Source organism: Heterodontus francisci, unplaced genomic scaffold (genome assembly GCF_036365525.1).
Source record: "Heterodontus francisci isolate sHetFra1 unplaced genomic scaffold, sHetFra1.hap1 HAP1_SCAFFOLD_606, whole genome shotgun sequence".
NCBI classification, from domain to species: Eukaryota; Metazoa; Chordata; class Chondrichthyes; order Heterodontiformes; family Heterodontidae; genus Heterodontus; species Heterodontus francisci.
This window is the reverse complement of record NW_027140713.1, coordinates 688,666-706,665: the sequence shown is the minus strand read 5'-3', so window position 1 is coordinate 706,665 and position 18,000 is coordinate 688,666. Positions and strand designations below refer to the sequence as shown.

General features: G+C 48.9%; 1 protein-coding gene across 1 annotated transcript in view; it reads left to right on the top strand.

Moving 5' to 3' along the window:
• Positions 1 to 18,000, top strand: part of LOC137360540 (zinc finger protein 692-like) — a 97,578-nt gene that overhangs the window by 72,231 nt on the left and 7,347 nt on the right. The window contains exons 5-9 of the mRNA XM_068025943.1: positions 121 to 172; positions 1,445 to 1,543; positions 1,922 to 2,032; positions 2,285 to 2,338; positions 10,017 to 10,095. Coding sequence (XP_067882044.1) covers positions 121 to 172; positions 1,445 to 1,543; positions 1,922 to 2,032; positions 2,285 to 2,338; positions 10,017 to 10,095 — 395 coding nt within the window. The remainder of the gene's footprint in view (positions 1 to 120; positions 173 to 1,444; positions 1,544 to 1,921; positions 2,033 to 2,284; positions 2,339 to 10,016; positions 10,096 to 18,000) is intronic.

Here is an 18,000-nt window from a genome sequence, read left to right as displayed (position 1 = left end):
TCTTAGTTGACTGATTATGGAATTTTATTTTTTGCAGATAAGAATAGGATTTCAGCCTCCATGGGATTGGTAGAGTTTGAAACAGTGTCTGATTATTTCTTGCCTTTGCTCCTATTTCAGAAACCCAGGCTGCAGACAGGAATGATGGGGAGTTGGAGGTTTGGGATGAAAGGTGAGATCGCGTTGAGAATCTCAAGAATGCTCTTCAGGTCATTGGCTATTTTAAAGATTTTTATTCTTTGAGCTATGTTCTCACTTCTCTTTGGGCTCTGCTGTGTCCTGGACTGTCTTACTCTCCTTGCGGATCCTCAAATCATGCGCCAACTCCCAGTACCAGTGACTTACTTGCAAGTACATTGCAGGGCATAGGCGAGCAGAATGGGCAGGCAAGTGACAAATGGAATTTAATACAGACAAGTGTGAGATGATGCATTTTGGCAGAAGGGTTAGGGAGAAACAATATAGACTTAATGGCACAGTTCTAAAGAGTGTGGAGGACTTGGGGGTGCATGTGTATTAATCTTTGAAGATGGTAGGAGAGAGTGGTTCGCAAAGCATATGGGATTTTGGGCTTCATAGATAGAAGTATTGAGTACAAAAGCAGGGAGGTTATGCTGAACCTTGATAAAGCTCCGGTTGGACCACAGTTAGAATATTGCATCCAGTCCTTCAGCTGGGATGTGAGGGTCCTTGAGAGGATGCAGAGGAGATTTATCAGAATGGTTCCAGGGATGGAGTATAGTAGCAACAAGATGAGGCTGAAGAGGTTGAGGGGAGATTTGACAGAGGTGTAGAAGATTATCACAGGTTTAGATAAGGTCATCAAGGAAGAGCTGTTCGGGTTAGCTGATGCTACAAGGACCGGGGGGACCGATTTAAGGTTTTGGGCAAGAAATGCAGGGGGGATGTGAAAAAGGACATTTTTATGAAGCAAGTGGGAATGACATGGAGTTCACTGCCTATGACATGGTGGAAACAGGGGTGATCAATGATTTCAAAAGCAAAATGGATGGGCACTTGAAAAAAATAAATTTGCGGGGCCAGGGGGTTAGAGCAGGGGAATGGGGCTGATTTGTTCCAGAGAGAGCCGACATAGATGCTATAGGGTGAATGGCCTCCTCTTGTGCCGTTGCTCTATGACTCTATATATCGTCCCCCCCCATGTGGTGATCCTGGGTTCAACCCAACCACGACACCCCTGCCTCTGCTTGCAGATCCGATACTGAACCCTCCCCCTCCTCCAATGCCCTGATGCGCGCGCGCGCCCCCCCCCCCCCCCCACCCCCAGTGCCCTGACGTTCTCCCCCCCCCCCCCCCCCCCCCTCCCCCAATGCCCTGGCCCCCCCCGTTTACATTGCTGTATCTGCTCTGGTGACATTCCCCTTAGGGAGTAGTTTTCTTGATGCAATCTGCGCCCGTGACACTCTTGCTTTACTTCATTCAGTGACGGGGTCAACGTTGGGGGAATTGAAGAGTCGACAGATGATGATCTGAGCTACGCAGACGATCTGAAGGATCAGAATTACAGCCCTTCATCAGACAGGTCAGTATAGATTAATATGGGGAGCGGTCTGGGTAACGGGAGCAGGAGGAAAGGCTGGAGCAGGGGAAGGGGCAGGGCAGAGGGAGAAGAAGCACAGATGGCAAAGTCAGAGCAAGGCTGGGGGAGAGCGGGGCAGGAGAGGGTGGGGTGGGCTGTGTGAGGCGGCGTGTTTTTGGAAAGGTTAGGCTGATGGTGTTGGAGAAATATACAGGGGCTGGAAGGTGGCGGGGGAGTTTGCGAGGTGTGAGGAGTGTGTGGAGGGAGGGCGGAGGGTGTGGGTGGCGGGGGGATGGGGCGGCTGGAGAGTTAGTGTGTTGGGGCTGGCATGATATTAATTCTTCTGTGAACCTGTCAGCCTGACCCTCCATCTTGTTACAGCCCAGACAGGACCAAGAGGAAGTTGCAGCCCCGGTTACGAGGGAGACCACCGAAGGAGCCCCTGAACAATGTGAAGACTCCACCACCTCCACCAGAGCCAAGAAAGGGCAGGTGATGGGGGTTGAGTAATTGGCAAGGGTGTCTTTCCTTCCTGGGGGTTGGAGGGTTCACGGACAGTGTGTCTGCCTCCCAGGGTGGAGAGGTGTAGTCACGGATAGGCTGTCTCCCCCTCCTGGGGGAAGTGAGGGGGAGGAGTGGGTGACAGACATGGTGTCTCTCCCTCCCGTGAAGGAGGGGGATCAGGGACAGGAGGTCTCTCTTTCTCCCCCAGAGACCCGGAGCTGATAGTCTTCTCTGTTTCAGGCGAGCCCGCAGGGAGTTGAGTGAAGAACCACAGATTCCAATGAAGAAAATCAGGTCAGTGTCACATCACCAGTTTCAGATGGTGAAAACCCATCTTTGGCTCCCCCTCGCGCGCTCTCCCTCCCCCTCACGCGCTCTCCCTCCCTCCCGTGCGCTCTCCCTCCCTCCCTATATCTCTTTGCACAAAATGGCGAATAAGGTTGGTGGCAGCAACAAAAATGTATCTTAAAAATGGCAAGGACTGTGCACTTAATATACAAGAACATAAAGCATTCAGAAAAGACAGAAGGAAAGAAAGGAACTGGGTTGGCAGTACTGATTAGGGAAGGCATTGTAGTGTTCAAAAGGGAGGAGGTCCTTGACGGGCGGGGGGAAGGACAGAATCTATTTGGTTAGAGTTGAGAAGCAAAAAGGGTATGATCATGCTACTGGGGGCATTCCATAGTCTTGCCAATAGTGAGAGAGGGGGAGAGAGGAGCAAATCTGCAGGGAAATCACAAAGGTGTGCAACAACTATGGAGTGGTAATATTGGGGGATCTTAATTACCTGAATTTCGATTGGGATAATTTTGGAGTAAAGGGTAAGGAGGGGGAGGAATTTCTGAAATGTGTTCGTGAGAATTCCCTTAATCAGTATGTTCTCAGACCAACTAGAAAGGAGGCATTGCTGGATCTGGTGCTGGAGAATGAGGTGGACCAAGTAAACCAAGTGTCTGTGGGGGAGCACTTGGGTAAGAGTGATCATTGCATCATAAGGTTTAGACTGGTAATGCAGAAAAGCAAGGAACAAAATAAAGGTAGAATTTCTAGATTGGAATAGAGCTAATTTCAACACTATGAGAAGGGATCTAGCCAGGGTAGAATGGATCTAGCCAGGGTAGAATGGAACCAAAGACTGACGGGAAGAGCTGTCTCGGAACAATGGTTTATCTTTAAGGAAGCGATGCTTCAGATATGGACTAGGTATGTTCCGACACAGGTGAAAGGGAAGGGAACCAAATGCAGGTCCTCCTTGGATGATGAGGGACCTGGAGAATATGACGAAACAAAAAAAAGAGGGCGTATGATGCATGTCAGGTGAGAACCAGGCCATATACAATAAGTTAAGAGGGGAGGTGAAGAGGAAAATAAGACTGGCAAAGAAAGAATGAGAATAGAATGGCAGTTAATATAAAAGGGAGCCCAAAAATCTTCTAAACAAGTAAGTGAGTAGTAAGAGGCAAGGGGGTAATATATGCCTAGAGCCTCAGGGCAAGGCTAATATACTTAATGAGTACTTTGTATCAGTGTTCGCTAAGGAAATGAAATCTGACAAAACATCGGTAGAAGCAGAGAGAGTGGAGGCAATGGATAGGAGTAAAAAGTGAGAGGGGTAGAGGTACTGAAAAAGTTGACTATGCTTAGGGTTGATAAGTCGCCTGGTCTGGATGGCTTGCATCCCAGGTTGCTAAAGGAAGTGGGGATGGGGATAGCAAAAGGGCTTTCCAGAATCTTCCAATATTCCCTGGATATGGGGAAGGCGCCAGATGATTGGAGAGTGGCAAATGCGACACCCTTATTCAAGAAAGAGTGTAAGGACAGTTCTAGAAACTATAGGCCAGTTGGTATAACATCAGTGGTGGGTAAGGTTTTAGAAACAATCATCAGGGAAAAACAATCGACCGACACTTGGAGAGGGTCAAGTTAATGAAGGAGATCCAGCATGGATTTGTAAAAGGCAGATCATGTTTGACTAATGTAATTGATTTTTTGATGGATTAACAGAGAAGACTGATGAGGGGAATGTGGTGGATGTTGTTTATATGGATTTGATGAGATACCACTCAAAAGGCTGAGTTAACAAAATTGAGGCTCATGGATTAGGAGGGTCAGTGTCCAATTGGATAAAGAAAATTGGCTTAAAGACAGAAAACAGTGAGTCGTGGTGATTGGTTGTTTCTCAGACTGGAGGATGGTAGACAGGGTGTTCCCCAAGGGTCTTGGAATAGAGTAGAATCTCAAAATTTGCCAATGGCACCAGAATTGGAGGTGTGGCAGTCGGTGAGCATGATCGGAACCACCTACAACAGAACATATATAGGCCAGCAGAACGGGCAGAATTTAATACTGACAAATGTGAGGTGATGCATTTTAGCAGAAGGAATAGGGAGAGGCAATATATACTTAGTGGCACAGTTCTACAGAGAGTGCAGGAACAGAGGGATCTGGGGTGGAAGTGTGTAGATCTTTGAAGGTGGCAGGACATATTGAGAGAGTGGTTAGTAAAGCATTTGGTACCTGGAGCTTCATAAATAGAGACATAGAGTACAAAAGCAGGGAAGTTGTGCTGAACCTTTATAAAGTTCTGGTTAGGCCCCAACTGCAATTTTGTGTCCAGTTTTGGTCACCCCACTTTAGGATGGATGTGAGGGCCCTTGAGAGGGTACAGAAGAGATTTAGAGTCATAGTCATAGAGAGATACAGCACTGAAACAGGCACTTCAGCCCACCGACCAGGATTCTTCCAGAGATGCAGGATTTTAGTTGCAAGGTTAGTTTGGAAAAACTGAGGGTGCTCTACTTAGAACAAAGGAGATTGAGGAAAAACTGTTCCCAATAACTAATGGTACAAGGATTAGGGAGCACAGATTGAAGGTTTTGAGCAAGGCAAGCAAGGGGAAGGAATATGAGGAAGAACCTTTTTATGCAGTGAGTGGTAATGACCTGGAACTCGCTGTCCACAACGTACAAACATACAATTTTGGAGCAGGAGTAGGCCACTCGGCCCCTTGAGCCTGCTCCACCATTCAATATGCTCATGGCTGAACTGATTTCTCCACATTACCCCTACCCCCGATAACCTTTCGCCCCCTTGGCTTATCAAGAATCTATCTACCTCTGCCTTGAACATATTCAAAAATTCTCCTTCCATCGCCTTTTGAGGAAGAGAATTCCAAAGGCTCACTACCCTCGGGGAGAAAAAAATGTCTCCTCATCTCTGTCTTAAATGGGCGATGCCTTACGTTTAAACAGTGGCTCCTAGCTCTAGATTCTCCCACAAGAGGAAACATCTTTTCCACATCCACCCTGTCAAGACCCCTCAGAATCTTGTATGTTTCAATCAAGTCACCTCCTACTCTTCTAAACTCCATCCGATACAAGCCTAGCCTGTCCAGTCTTTCCTCATAAGACAACCTGCCCATTCCAGGTATTAGTCTAGTTGCAGCTCCAGGCTTCCAGGAGCTGGGGAGTGCTGGGCATCTCACTACACTCAGCGCTTTGGGGTTGGGATGAGCTGGACCCTTTGCTGCTTTGCGTTCTGCCATTTCATTTACTGGCGTTGCTATATTACCAATGTTACATTTGCCTCTAATTTCCTGATCTATACTCTATCCAACACGACAACCACAGCTCGAGAGCTTATGAACAACTCTCGTGAACATTTTCTGCCCCTTGCTGTTGCTTTGCACCACCCAACCTGATTCTACTTCTTGATTCTTTGAGCTTAGATCCTTTATCTTGATCCCATCCTTTGTTATCATGAGCACTCCTCCTTGTTTTCCATTTTGTTTATCACTTCTAAAGGTCAGGTATGCCAGAATATTGAATGATTTGGAGGAAAGTATAGGTGGACTGATTAGCAAGTTTGCAGACGACAGTAAGATTGGTGGAGTAGCAGATAGTGAAGGGGACTGTCAGAGAATACAACAGAATATAGATAGATTGGAGAGTTGGGCAGAGAAATGGCAGATGGAGTTCAATCAGGGCAAATGCGAGGTGCTGCATTTTGGAAGATCCAATTCAAGAGTGAACTATACAGTAAATGGAAAAGTCCTGGGGAAAATTGATGTCTAGAGAGATTTGGGTGTTCAGGTCCACTGTTCCCTGAAGGTGGCAACGCAGGTCAATAGAGTGGTCAAGAAGGCATACGGCATGCTTTCCTTCATCGGACGGGGTATTAAGTACAAGAGTTGGCAGGTCATGTTACAGTTGTATAGGACTTTGGTTCGGCCACATTTGGAATACTGCGTGCAGTTCTGGTCGCCACATTACCAAAAGGATGTGGATGCTTTGGAGAGGGTGCAGAGGAGGTTCACCAGGATGTTGCCTGGTATGGAGGGCGCTAGCTATGAAGAGAGGTTGAGTAGATTAGGATTATTTTCATTAGAAAGACGGAGGTTGAGGGGGGACCTGATTGAGGTGTACAAAATCATGAGAGGTATAGACAGGGTGGATAGCAAGAGGCTTTTTCCCAGAGTGGGGGATTCAATTACTAGAGGACACGAGTTCAAAGTGAAAGGGAAAAAGTTTAGGGGGGATATGCGTGGAAAGTTCTTTACGCAGAGGGTGGTGGGTGCCTGGAACGCGTTGCCAGCGGAGGTGGTAGATGCGGGCACGATGGCATCTTTTAAGATGTATCTAGACAGATACATGAATGGGCAGGAAGAAAAGAGATACAGACCCTTAGAAAATAGGCGACATGTTTAGATAGAGGATCTGGATCGGCGCAGGCTTGGAGGGCCGAAGGGCCTGTTCCTGTGCTGTAATTTTCTTTGCTCTTTGTTCTTTGTTCCAACCTTAGTCACTCCGCAGCCACGACTGCGTAATAGACATTAGATCAAACCGATTACTATCCATCAGTGTTATTGATTCATCTATTTTCCCTTCAATGCTTTCTGCAAATATTTTTATGTTCAATTTATTGCTATTTTTCTCTGATGTCACCCAAGTCACTAATGCCCCATTACTTTTTTTTTACTCTCACTGTCCCTTCCTGACCCACACTTGCAGTATCATTTTACTCAAAATGCTGCTGTGCTGCTTTTGAATTTACCCTTTGCTGAATCCTCCCTCCTCCCACCTCCCTCATTCGTTTAAAGCCCTGTCCACAGCCCTAGTTCTCCAATTCGCCAGGATGCTGGTCCCAGTCCAGTTTATGTGGAGCCTGTCCCAACAGAACTGCTAATAAAAACAGAAAGTGTTGGAAATACTCAGCAGGTCTGGCAGCATCTGTGGAGAGAGAAGCAGAGTTAACGTTTCAGACCTATGACCTTTCATCCAACAGAACTGCTCCCTTTCTCCCCAGTACTCGTGCCAGGGGCCCATATAAGTCCCTGCGTCCCACACCACTCTTCGAGCCATGCAACGAACTTCCGAATCTGTTTGTCCCTGTGCCAATTTTTCATGTGGAAGAGGTTAATACTTTTTGAGGTTCTGCTGTTTAATTTGAATCTCAACACCTCAAACTCTCTCCGCTTAACATCATTTCTCGATTTACCTATGTCTTCGGTTCCTACGTGCACCATGACAAATGGATCCTCCCCTTCCCACTTCGAGTTCTTCTCCAGCTGCGAGGAGATATCCTTAACCCTGGCACCAGGCAGGCAACACAACCTTCGGATCTCCCAGTCGCAGCCGGAGAGAACAGTATTTGTCCCTCTGACTGCACTGTACCCTATCACTGCCACATTGCTTTTCATTCCCCTTTCTTGAATGGCTTCCTGTTTCGTGCTGTGGTCAGTTTTCCCATCCACCCTGCAGACTTTGACCTCATCCACACTAGCAGCATGAACCTTGTACCTGTTGGGTAAGGGCAAAGGCCGAGGCTCCGCCAGCACTGCACCTGAAGTCCCTTTACCGGCCTGACTCATAGTCACAGCCTCCTGTCCCTGACCATTAACCAGACCTGCACCAAAAGCTAACCTGAGATGTGTGACTGCCTCCTGAATCCAAGTGCTCAGGTAACCCTTTCCCCTCCTTGATAGCCCGCAAAGTTCGCACCTCAGACTCCAGCTCAGTTCCCTTGAAATGCAGTCACTTACCGCAGATATGGTTGTCCAGGTTTGGGAATGCTCTCCCCACACTCCCACATGCCAGCTGTTCTGCCATTTTATCTAACCTTGCTTTATTTATTTAATTCATTGAAGTTTCTGTGCGTCAGCCGTGGCTCAGTTGGTCGCGCTCTCGGCTCTGAATCACAAGGTCCCAGTTTCAAGTCCCACTCCAGGGCTTGAGTTCAAAAATCAAGGCTGACGCTGAGGGAGTGCCACACTGTCGGAGGTGCCGTCTTTCAGATGAGACGGTAAATCAGGTCCCCGTCTGCCTGCTCAGCTGGATATAAAAGATCCCATCGCACTATTTTGAAGAAGAGCACACACCCTGGTGTCCTGGCCAATATTATTTATTACTCAACCAACATCACAAAACAAATTATGGTCATTGTCACGTTGCTGTTTGTTGTAGTTTGCCGTGCACAACTTGGCTGCTGCATTTCCTGCATGACAACAGTGACTGCACTTCAAAAGTATTTCATTGGCTGTAAAGCACTGAGACGTCAAGTGATCATGAAAAGCACTATATAATTGCAAGTCTTTCTTTTGATGTATTTAGTCAACTTCGCTTACTTCTTAGTTTTTAATGACTTATATGGCCTTGTTTAAGATATGGGTAGATTAAATGAAAATGTTTACCTATAAATGTAATGTGACTTGGCTTTGCGTTTGCCATTTTCCTATGTACCATTCACCTCCCTCGGCTGCTTCTCTGGCTCACTTTTGTTTAGATCCTTGGGACCTTCCCCTTTGCCGATGCTCTTCCTCTCCCCGTGTATGTGTTTGTGCATGTCTCTCTCGTTCGCGCTCTCTCCCCGGCTCTCTGTGTCTCGCCCACGCTCCCTCTTCATCTCTGTCTCTCTCTCTCTCTCACTCTGATTCTCTAGTTCTCTCTGACCCCTTTACTCTCATTCCCCCGCTCCATTCCACTCTCCCTTCCCCTCTCAATCCTCCTTTCCCTCACTCTGTCACCCAACCTTACCCCCCCCCCCACCACCACCACACCCACCTTTGGTTGCCCTCACCCTTACCCTCCCCATCTTGGTTTCTGCTCCCCCTTCCCCTCTGTCTCTTTCCCCATCTCCCACACCCACTCTCCCTGCTCGATCACCCTCACCCTACTCCTCCTCCTCTCGGTCCCCATCACCCTCTCCCTCCCCCTGACGGTCTCAGTTCTCTTCCTATCTCACTCTCAGTCGTCCTCCCTCGCTTGGTCTCGCTCCCAGGCCCAGTTTCAGTCTCAATCTCCCACTTCCTTCCTCATCCACTCTCACTCCCCTTCTCTTTTGGTCCCCTTATGTCTCCCCGTTTCCCCTCCTCCCCTCCCCAGCCATTTTGCTTGCTGCACCACTCCCTCACCCCACGATCTGCCTTCCCTCCCCCTTTCCACACCCCGCCCTGGGCTCTGTCTACTGCTCGCTGTCTTTCTCGTTTGTGCTCTCGTGTGCGCTGTTGCTCTCTCTCGCTCTCTGCACTCTCGCTATCTCACCCATTCTCTTTCTCTCTCAATCTCGCTTTCTCTCTGTCTCTCACTCATTCGCTCGCTTGCTCACTACGTCTGTCCCACTCTCCCCCGCACTGGCCCTCCCTCTTATTCTCTGTCCCCTCTCTTCAGCTCCTTCTCGTGCACGCTCTCTCCCCTGTGCGGTGCACCCGCCCTCCGCGCCCTCGCCCACCCCCCTCACCTCCAGCCCATCATCATTCCCGCACGCTCTTGCGTTCCCCCGTGTCTCTTTCTCTCCCTCCCCTCCCCCCTCCCCCAAATCATCTCTCTCCCTTCTCCTCTGAATCTTTCTCTCGGTGCTCTGTCTCCTCCCTCTCTCTGTTCTCTATCTCTCGGCCTCGGTCACACTCACTCCTCTCCCTCTTCTCTCACTGACTGCTCTCTACTTCCGTCACTGTTCTGTATTGTTTTTCCTGCAGGAAGAAGGCTCCGAAGGAGATTCTGCGCTGCGAGTTTGAGGGGTGTGGGAAGATTGTCTCCAATCGGCAGTATCTGAAGGTGGGTGGGACATGCAAGCTGGGAGAGTGGGGTGAGTCCCAAGGCCCAAGACATTTCCACTAAACTTCATTCATATGAACAGGAGGAGGCAGTTTGGCCCCTCGAGCCTTTTCTGTAATTCAGTTAGATCATGACTGATTTGTGTGTTAACTACATCTCCCCGCCTTGGTTGCATAACCCTTAATACCTTTGCCGAGCAACAATCCATCGGTTTCCGTTTTGCAATGTTCAATTAGCCACAACAGCTTTTTAAAGGAGAGAGTTCCAGATTTTCACTACTTTTTGTGTGAAGAAGCGTATCCTGACATACGAATTAGGAGCAGAAGTAGGCCATTTGGCCCCTCAAGCCTGCTCCACCACCATCCCTGCAAGACCTAGCTCTAGTTTTAAGGTGATGCCCTCTTGTTCTGGATTCACTCACCTCTTTATCTCCCCTGTCAAATTCTTTAATTATCTTAAACACCTCATTTAGATCACCCCAGAATCTTGTATTCATTGAATCAGAGAACAGCACAACACGACAGGATGCCTTTCAGCCCATCATGTCTGCACTGGCTCTTGCCCCAGAGTCCAGTAAATTTTTTTGCTTCAGTTGTTTATCCAATTCTAGCTTAAAAGTTATCACTGAATCTGCATCTACCACCTGTCCAGGCAGTTCATTCCAGATCACAACCTGCTGCGTAGAAAAAGTGTTCCCTCAACTTGCCTCTGGTTCCTTTGCCATCGTCTTCAATCTGTGCCCTCTGGTTACTGATCCTCCTGAAGCATTTTTTCATTACTTCCTCTATCAAACCATTCATGATTATGACCACCTCTATCAAATCTCCTCTTCATCGTTTCTGTTCTGCAAGAGCAACAACATATTAATAAGGCTCATTTAATGTAATAAGAGGTCCCAAAGCGCTATTTAACAGGAGCACTGTTATGAGACACTGAGCCACATGAGATATTAGGGCAGACGACCAAAAGCTTTGTTTTAAGAAGGAAAGAGAGGTGTTGTGGGGGGCGGGGGGGTGGTGGGTGTACTCCAGAGCTTTCGGGCTCAGGCAGCTAAAGGGACAGTCACCACTGGTAAAGCAAATAACATTGGCGATGCTCAAGCAGCCAGGATTAGATGAGTGCAGACATCTCTTGAGAGTTTTTGAGGCTGGAGGAGATTCCAGAGATAGGGAGGGGGCGAGGCCATGGAGGGATTTGAAAACAAGGATGTGAATCTTAAAATCCAAGTGTTGCTTAACCAGCAGCTAATGCAGATAACCAAGCAGAGGGTGATGGGTGAATGGGATGTGGTGTGAGGCAGCAGAGCTTTGGATTACCGAAAGTTTATGGTAGGTAGAATGTGGGAGATCAACCAGGAGTGCGTTGGAATAGTCAAGTCTCGAGGTGAGGAAGGCATGAGTGAGGGTTTCAGCAGCAGATGAGCTGAGACAGGGGCAATGTTATGGAGGTAAAAATAGGTCCTAGTGATGGCAGGAATATGTGGTCAGAATCTCATCGTGAGACCAAATATGATTCCAAGGTTATGAACTGTCTGATTCAGCCTCAGAAAGGCAGGGAGAGCGATGAAGTTTGTCGCTAGAGAAGGACCTTTGTGGCAGCGACCAAAGCCAGTGGCCTCAGTCTTCCCATGCTTAGTTGGAGGAAATTTCTGCTGATGCAGTACTGGATGTCAGACAAGCAGGACAGACGCTTCAGAGATAATGGACAGGTCTAGTGAGGTGATTTGTGCGGTTGAGCTGGGTGGGGTTGTCGGTGTACACGTGGGAACCAACACTCTTTTTGGATGATCTCGCTGAGGGGCAACGTGCAAATGAGAAATAGGATGGGGCCAAGGGTAGATCTTGGGGCAGGAAGAGAAACCACTGCGAGTGATACTCTGGCTGTGATTAGATAGATACGAATGGAACCAGGTGGGAGTCGTCCCACCCAGCTGGATGACAGTGGAGAAACACTGGAGGAGGATGGTGTGGTCAACTGTGTCAAAGGCTGCAGACAGGTCAAGAAGCCTCCCCGATTTTAATGGCTGTCATGTCTTCAGTTATCTGGGCCTTAATCTCTGGAATTCCCTCCCTAAATCTCTCCACCTCTCTACCTCGCATTCCTCCTTTAAAACGCTCCTTAGAACTTAGCTCTTTGACCAAGCTTTTGGTCATCTGACCTAATATTTCCTTGTGTCGTATTTTGTTTTATATTGCTCCTTTGAAGAGCCTTGGGATGTTTTATTAAGTTAAAGGCGCTAAAAAATATAAGTTGTTGATCGTGTTTGTCACAGTTACATCGGATGTCATTTGTGACTTTGATAAGAGCTGTTTCGGTACTGTGGCAGGGGCAGAAACCTGACTGGAGGGATGCGTGGGCCAGGATTTGGGAGGCGACAACACGTTCAAGGACTTTGGTGTTTGCAAAGTTGGAGAGGCCAAGGGTTGGTCCTTTGGGGAGTGGGGTGATGACAGCAGACCTTTGGAGAGGGAGACGGTAGCTGAAGTGAGAACACCAATAACAATGCCAGCTAACTTGGGAGCCAGGAAAGGAAGTTTGATGGTCAGCAGTTTAGTGGGAAGAGGAAGCCGGATATGTGTCTCATTGATAAGATGAGCTCGGAGAGGGCATGAGGAGAGAAATTAAAAAAAGATGTGAAATAATGGTTAGGGCAAGGGGGAGCCTTAGAGGAAGTTTTTCCCGGTGGACTAGTGCAAAAGAGGGAAGTGACAGTGGCAGCTGATCCAATATTAGTGACGAAGAAATCCATGAGCTCCTTCTGCTTATTGGTGGAGGTGAGGGTGCAAGAGGCAGGAGAGAGGGGTTTAAGAAGATGGCTTGCAGTAGGATAAAGAAGCTGAGGGTTACCTTTGCCTTGCAGGGTGAATCTGGAATAGTGAGCGGTTTTAGCAGTTGAGGGCAGAACTCAATCGTTCTATATATGGTGCAGCCAGATCTGGCAGTGGACGGCTAAGTCACTTGTCTGCCATATCCTTTCAAGTCTGCATCCCTTGGGCTTAAGGGAACGGAGATGAGGGCTGTACCAGAGGAATGGCCAGGGTGAGAGAGAGTAATGGTTTTATTGGGGATGAGGGCGTCAAAGGTGGAGGTGAGGGTGTGTCGACAGATCTTTAGCTGCAGAAATGTTGTGGTGAAAGAAGGTTCAAAAGCTAGACAGATGGAAATTTGGAAGTAGTGTTGTAAGTGAACTGGGAGAGAGATTTTTTCCAGGGGTAGATGCAGGAGGAAGTAGGGTTTGGAGGGAGAAGGGGGAGATGGCCTTCCCTTTGATTGACACAGCGGGAGTAGCGAGGCCACGCGAGATAGCAAAGTCAAGCAGGTGGCTGTGAAGATGTCGGAGGGCTTATAAGGGAGGATAAGAGGGCAGTGAGCTGAGAGAGAGAGCATAACGAATTGAGATGGCGGTTGAAATAACCAAAGTTGGGAAGTCGCACGGTGCAGAGGCTGAGGGAGGAAAACAGTGAAGCTGTCTCGGTGAGAGAACTATTATGGTGCTTGTGTTGGTGGTAGAGAACAAGGATTTTGAATGAGCGGTGAGATGGATAGCACAAGGCGAGATGTTCAAAGGAGGATAAAGTGCCAGAAGATTAAGGGGACAAGCAAGGGGATCAAGAGGTACAGGTGGAGGAGTCTTAGCCCTTGCAATTGTTCAACGGGTTTGAGGTTCTTGCAGCTTGTATGGATGAGAATGGGGGCTATCGGCTGGATGAGCAGACTGGCTGTGGCACCGTGGTGCAGGAAGCCATTCAGCTTGTGGGAGGAAATATGAATGCTGTGGTAACAGGCGACGGTATAGTCAGGGAGATGGACACTGATATCTGCAGCCGAGAGCGTGAGTTCCGAAGGTTGTGCTGCCTGCTCAGTGCCAGGGTTCGGGATATCTGCTCGGGGTTGGAGAGGAACTTGCAGTGGGAAGGGGAGGATCCAGTTCTCGTGGTCCACGTGGGTATCAATGGCGGCGCAGTGGTTAGCACCGCAGCCACACAGCTCCAGCGACCCGGGTTCGATTCTGGGTACTGCCTGTGCGGAGTTTGCAAGTTCTCCCTGTGACTGCGTGGGTTTTCGCCGGGTGCTCCGGTTTCCTCCCACATCCAAAAGACTTGCAGGTTGATAGGTAAATTGGCCATTGTAAACTGCCCCTAGTATAGGTAGGTGGTAGGGGAATTGTGGGGATGTGGTAGGAATATGGGGTTAATGTAGGATTAGTATAAATGGGTGGTTGATGGTCGGCACAGACTCGGTGGGCCGAAGGGCCTATTTCAGTGCTGTATCTCTAAATAAAAAAATAAATAAATAAATAGGACTGAGAGAGAGTTTCTGCTTGGGGATTATGAGCCACTAGGGGCTAAAGTAAAAAGCAGAACCACAAAGGTAATCATTTATGAATTACTGCCTGAGCCACAAGCGAGTTGGCGTTGGATAAATAAGGTTCAAACATTGGTATGGGAGAAATGAGTTTCGATTCATGGGACACTGGCACCAGTACTGGGGAAAGTGGGAGCTGTCCCGTTGGGATGGTCATCACCTCAGCCATGCTGGGATTGGTGTTCTGGCGATTTGTATAACACGATGTGCCTGTTTCTGTGCTGTAAAACTTTGTGACTCTGACTCTAGGCCAGTAGAGAGGGTTTTAAACTAAATAGTGTGGGGGTGGGGGGGTGGTGGGTGGTGGTGGCGCTGGTGGGTGAGGGATCAAGTGAGAGGAAATGTGGTGAAGTAAAGGGAAAAGACAAGGCAATAGTGCAGGGTAGCGACATGGGTAGTGATAACCAGAGTATGGCAAGGTGGGACAGAGAGTACAAACTTCAGAGTGCACCCGCAGATAAGGCCAGTTTGCAAAAATGGTAAAAAGACAGAACTGAGTGCTCTGTATCAGAATGCGCACCGCATTTGTAACAAAACAGATGAATTGATAGCATAAATAGAACTATATGTACGACCTAATAGCCATTACCGAGACATTGCAAGCTGACCATGGCTGGGACCTGAATATTCAAGGGTGCTTGGCATTATGGAAGGACAGGAAGCTAGGAAAAGGTGGTGGGGTAGCTCTGTTAATTAAGGGTGACATTAGTACTGTAGTGAGAGATGACCTTAGTTCAAAAGATCACGATGTAGAATCAGTTTGGGTAGTGAGAAGAAATGGCAAAGGTAAGAAGTCACTTGTGGGAGCAGTTTCCAGGCCCCCAGACAGTAGTTAGACTGCAGGACAAAGTATGTGGGAAGAAATAATGGGGGTTTGTAAGAAAGATACTCCAATAATCATGGGTGATATTAATTTCCATATAGATTGGAGGAATCATTTTTAAAAATTCATTCATGGGATGTGGGCGTCGCTGGCCAGGCCAGCATTTATTTCCCATGCCTAATTGCCCTTGAGAAGGTGGTGGTGAGCTGCTGCCTTGAACCACTGCAGTTCATGTGGGGTAGGTACACCCACAGTGCTGTTGGGAAGCGAGTTCCAGGATTTTGACCCAGCGACAGTGAAAGAACAGCGATATAGTTCCAAGTCAGGATAGTGTGTGACTTGGAGGGGAACTTGCAGGTGGTGGTGTTCCCATGCATTTGCTGCCCTTGTCCTTCCAGTTGGTAGAGGTCATGGGTTTGGAAGGTGCTGTTTAATGGGCCTGGTGCATTGCTGCAGTGCATCTTGGAGATGGTACACACTGCTGTCACTGTGCATCGGTGGTGGAGGGAGTGAATGTTTATAGATGGGGTGTCAATCAAGCGGGCTGCTTTGTCTTCGATGGTGTCGAGCTTCTTGCGTGTTGGAGCTGCACCCATCCAGGCAAGTGGAGAGTATTCCATCACACTCCTGACTTGTGCCTTGTAGATGGTGGACAGGCTTTGGGGAGTCAGGAGGTGAGTTACTCGCCTCAGGATTCCTAGCCTCTGACCTGCTCTTGTAGCCATGGTATTTATATGGCTACTCCAGTTCAGTTTCTGGTCAATGGTAACCCCTAGAATGTTGATGGTGGGGGATTCAGCGATGGTAATGCCATTGAATGTCAAGGGGGGGAGATGGTTAGATTCTTTCTCTCTTGTTGGAGATAGTCATTGCCCGGCATTTGTGTGGCGCGAATGTTACTTGCCACTTAGCAGCCCAAGCCTGGATATTGTCCAGGTCTTGTCGCATTTCAGTATGTGAGGAGTCGCGAGTGCACTCTCGTGTTGCTCAACAGTGTCTTGTGTGGAACCTTGTCGAATGCCTTCTGGAAGTTTGCTGATGGTTGCACAGTGTACGGTTCCATTCGCAATTCCTCAGATACTGAAACAGTCCATGCCCATATGTAGCGAGACCTGGGGAGCATTCAGGCTCGAGCTGATAAGTGGTGAGTAGCATTAGTGCCACACAAGGGCCAGGCAATGACCATCTCCAACAAGAGAGAGTCTAATCACCTCCTGTTGATAATCAACGGCATTGCCATCGCTGAATCCCCCACTATCAACTTCCGGGTGGGTTACCATGAAGTTAAACTGTACCGGCCACATGAATGCTGGATATAAGAGCAGGTCAGAGGTTGGGATTTCTGCACTTCCTGACTCCCCAAAGCCTGTTCACCATCTACAAAGCACAAGTCAGGAGTGTGATAGAACGCTCTCCACTTGTCCAGATGAGTGTGGCTCCAATATCACTCAAACCGTTCAACGCCATGCAGGGCAAAGCAGCCCACTTGATCGGCAATGCATCCACCACCTTAAACATTCACTCCTTCCAACTGATGCACAGTGGTAGCAGTGTATACCATCTACAAGCTCACCACACGCCACCTTTGACAGCACCTTCTGAACCTGCGGTCTTTTCCACCCAGTAAAACAAGGGCAGCAGACTCATGGGTACATGCAAGTTCTCTTCCAAGTCATACACCACCCTGACTTGGAAATATATCGCCGTTCCTTCACTGTCGCTGGATCCTGGAAATCCCTCCCAAACAGTATTGTGGGTGTGCCCGCACCAGATTGGCTGCAGCAGTTCAAGAAACAGCTCACCGCCACCTTCTCAAGGGCAATTAGGAATGGGCAACAAATGCTTTCTTGCCAGCGACACCCACATTCTGTCAATTAATTTCTGTTAAAGTCCCGATAAATAATATCCATTGATCTTCCCTTATCCAGCACTTTAGTTACCTCCTCAAAAAATACAAAAAGGTTTATGAGCAATGAATTACCCTTTACAGATCCATGCTGACTCTCTCTGATCTACTCATATTTGTCCCAAGTTCTCTCTCACTCTCATTCCCTAACAACAGATTCTAGTAACTGTCCTCAGTACTGTCCTGGGTATCTCAGTGACAGTGAGTGCTGAGCCTCCGAACACTTGTTCCCTCTCCAGCTAGCTCTTTCTCTTGCGCTGACTGTGTCTGTGTCTCTCTCTCGTGCATTTCTCTGCATCCTTCCTTTGTCTCTTCCCCCCCCCCCTCCCCATCGCCCCCTCCCCATCGCCCCCTCCCCATCGCCCCCTCCCCATCGCCCCCTCCCCATCGCCCCCTCCCCATCGCCCCCTCCCCATCGCCCCCTCCCCATCGCCCCCTCCCCATCGCCCCCTCTCCCCTCCCCATCGCCCCCCGCTCCCCTCCCCATCGCCCCCCTCCCCATCGCCCCCCTCTCCCCTCCCCATCGCCCCCCTCTCCCCTCCCCATCGCCCCCCACTCCCCTCCCCATCGCCCCCCTCTCCCCTCCCCCGCTTAGCCCCCCCCCTCTCCCCCGCTTAGCCCCCCCCTCTCCCCGCTTAGCTCCCCTCTCCCCCGCCTGCCCCCCCGCCCCTCCCTCCCCCCTCCACGCCCCTCCCTCCCTCCTTCCCTCCCTCCCTCGCTCCACGTCTCTCACTCTCTGATTCTCACACACTGTGTGCCTCCATCATTTGTCTCTTTCTTGCTCAGTACTGCCTGGAATATCATGGTGGGA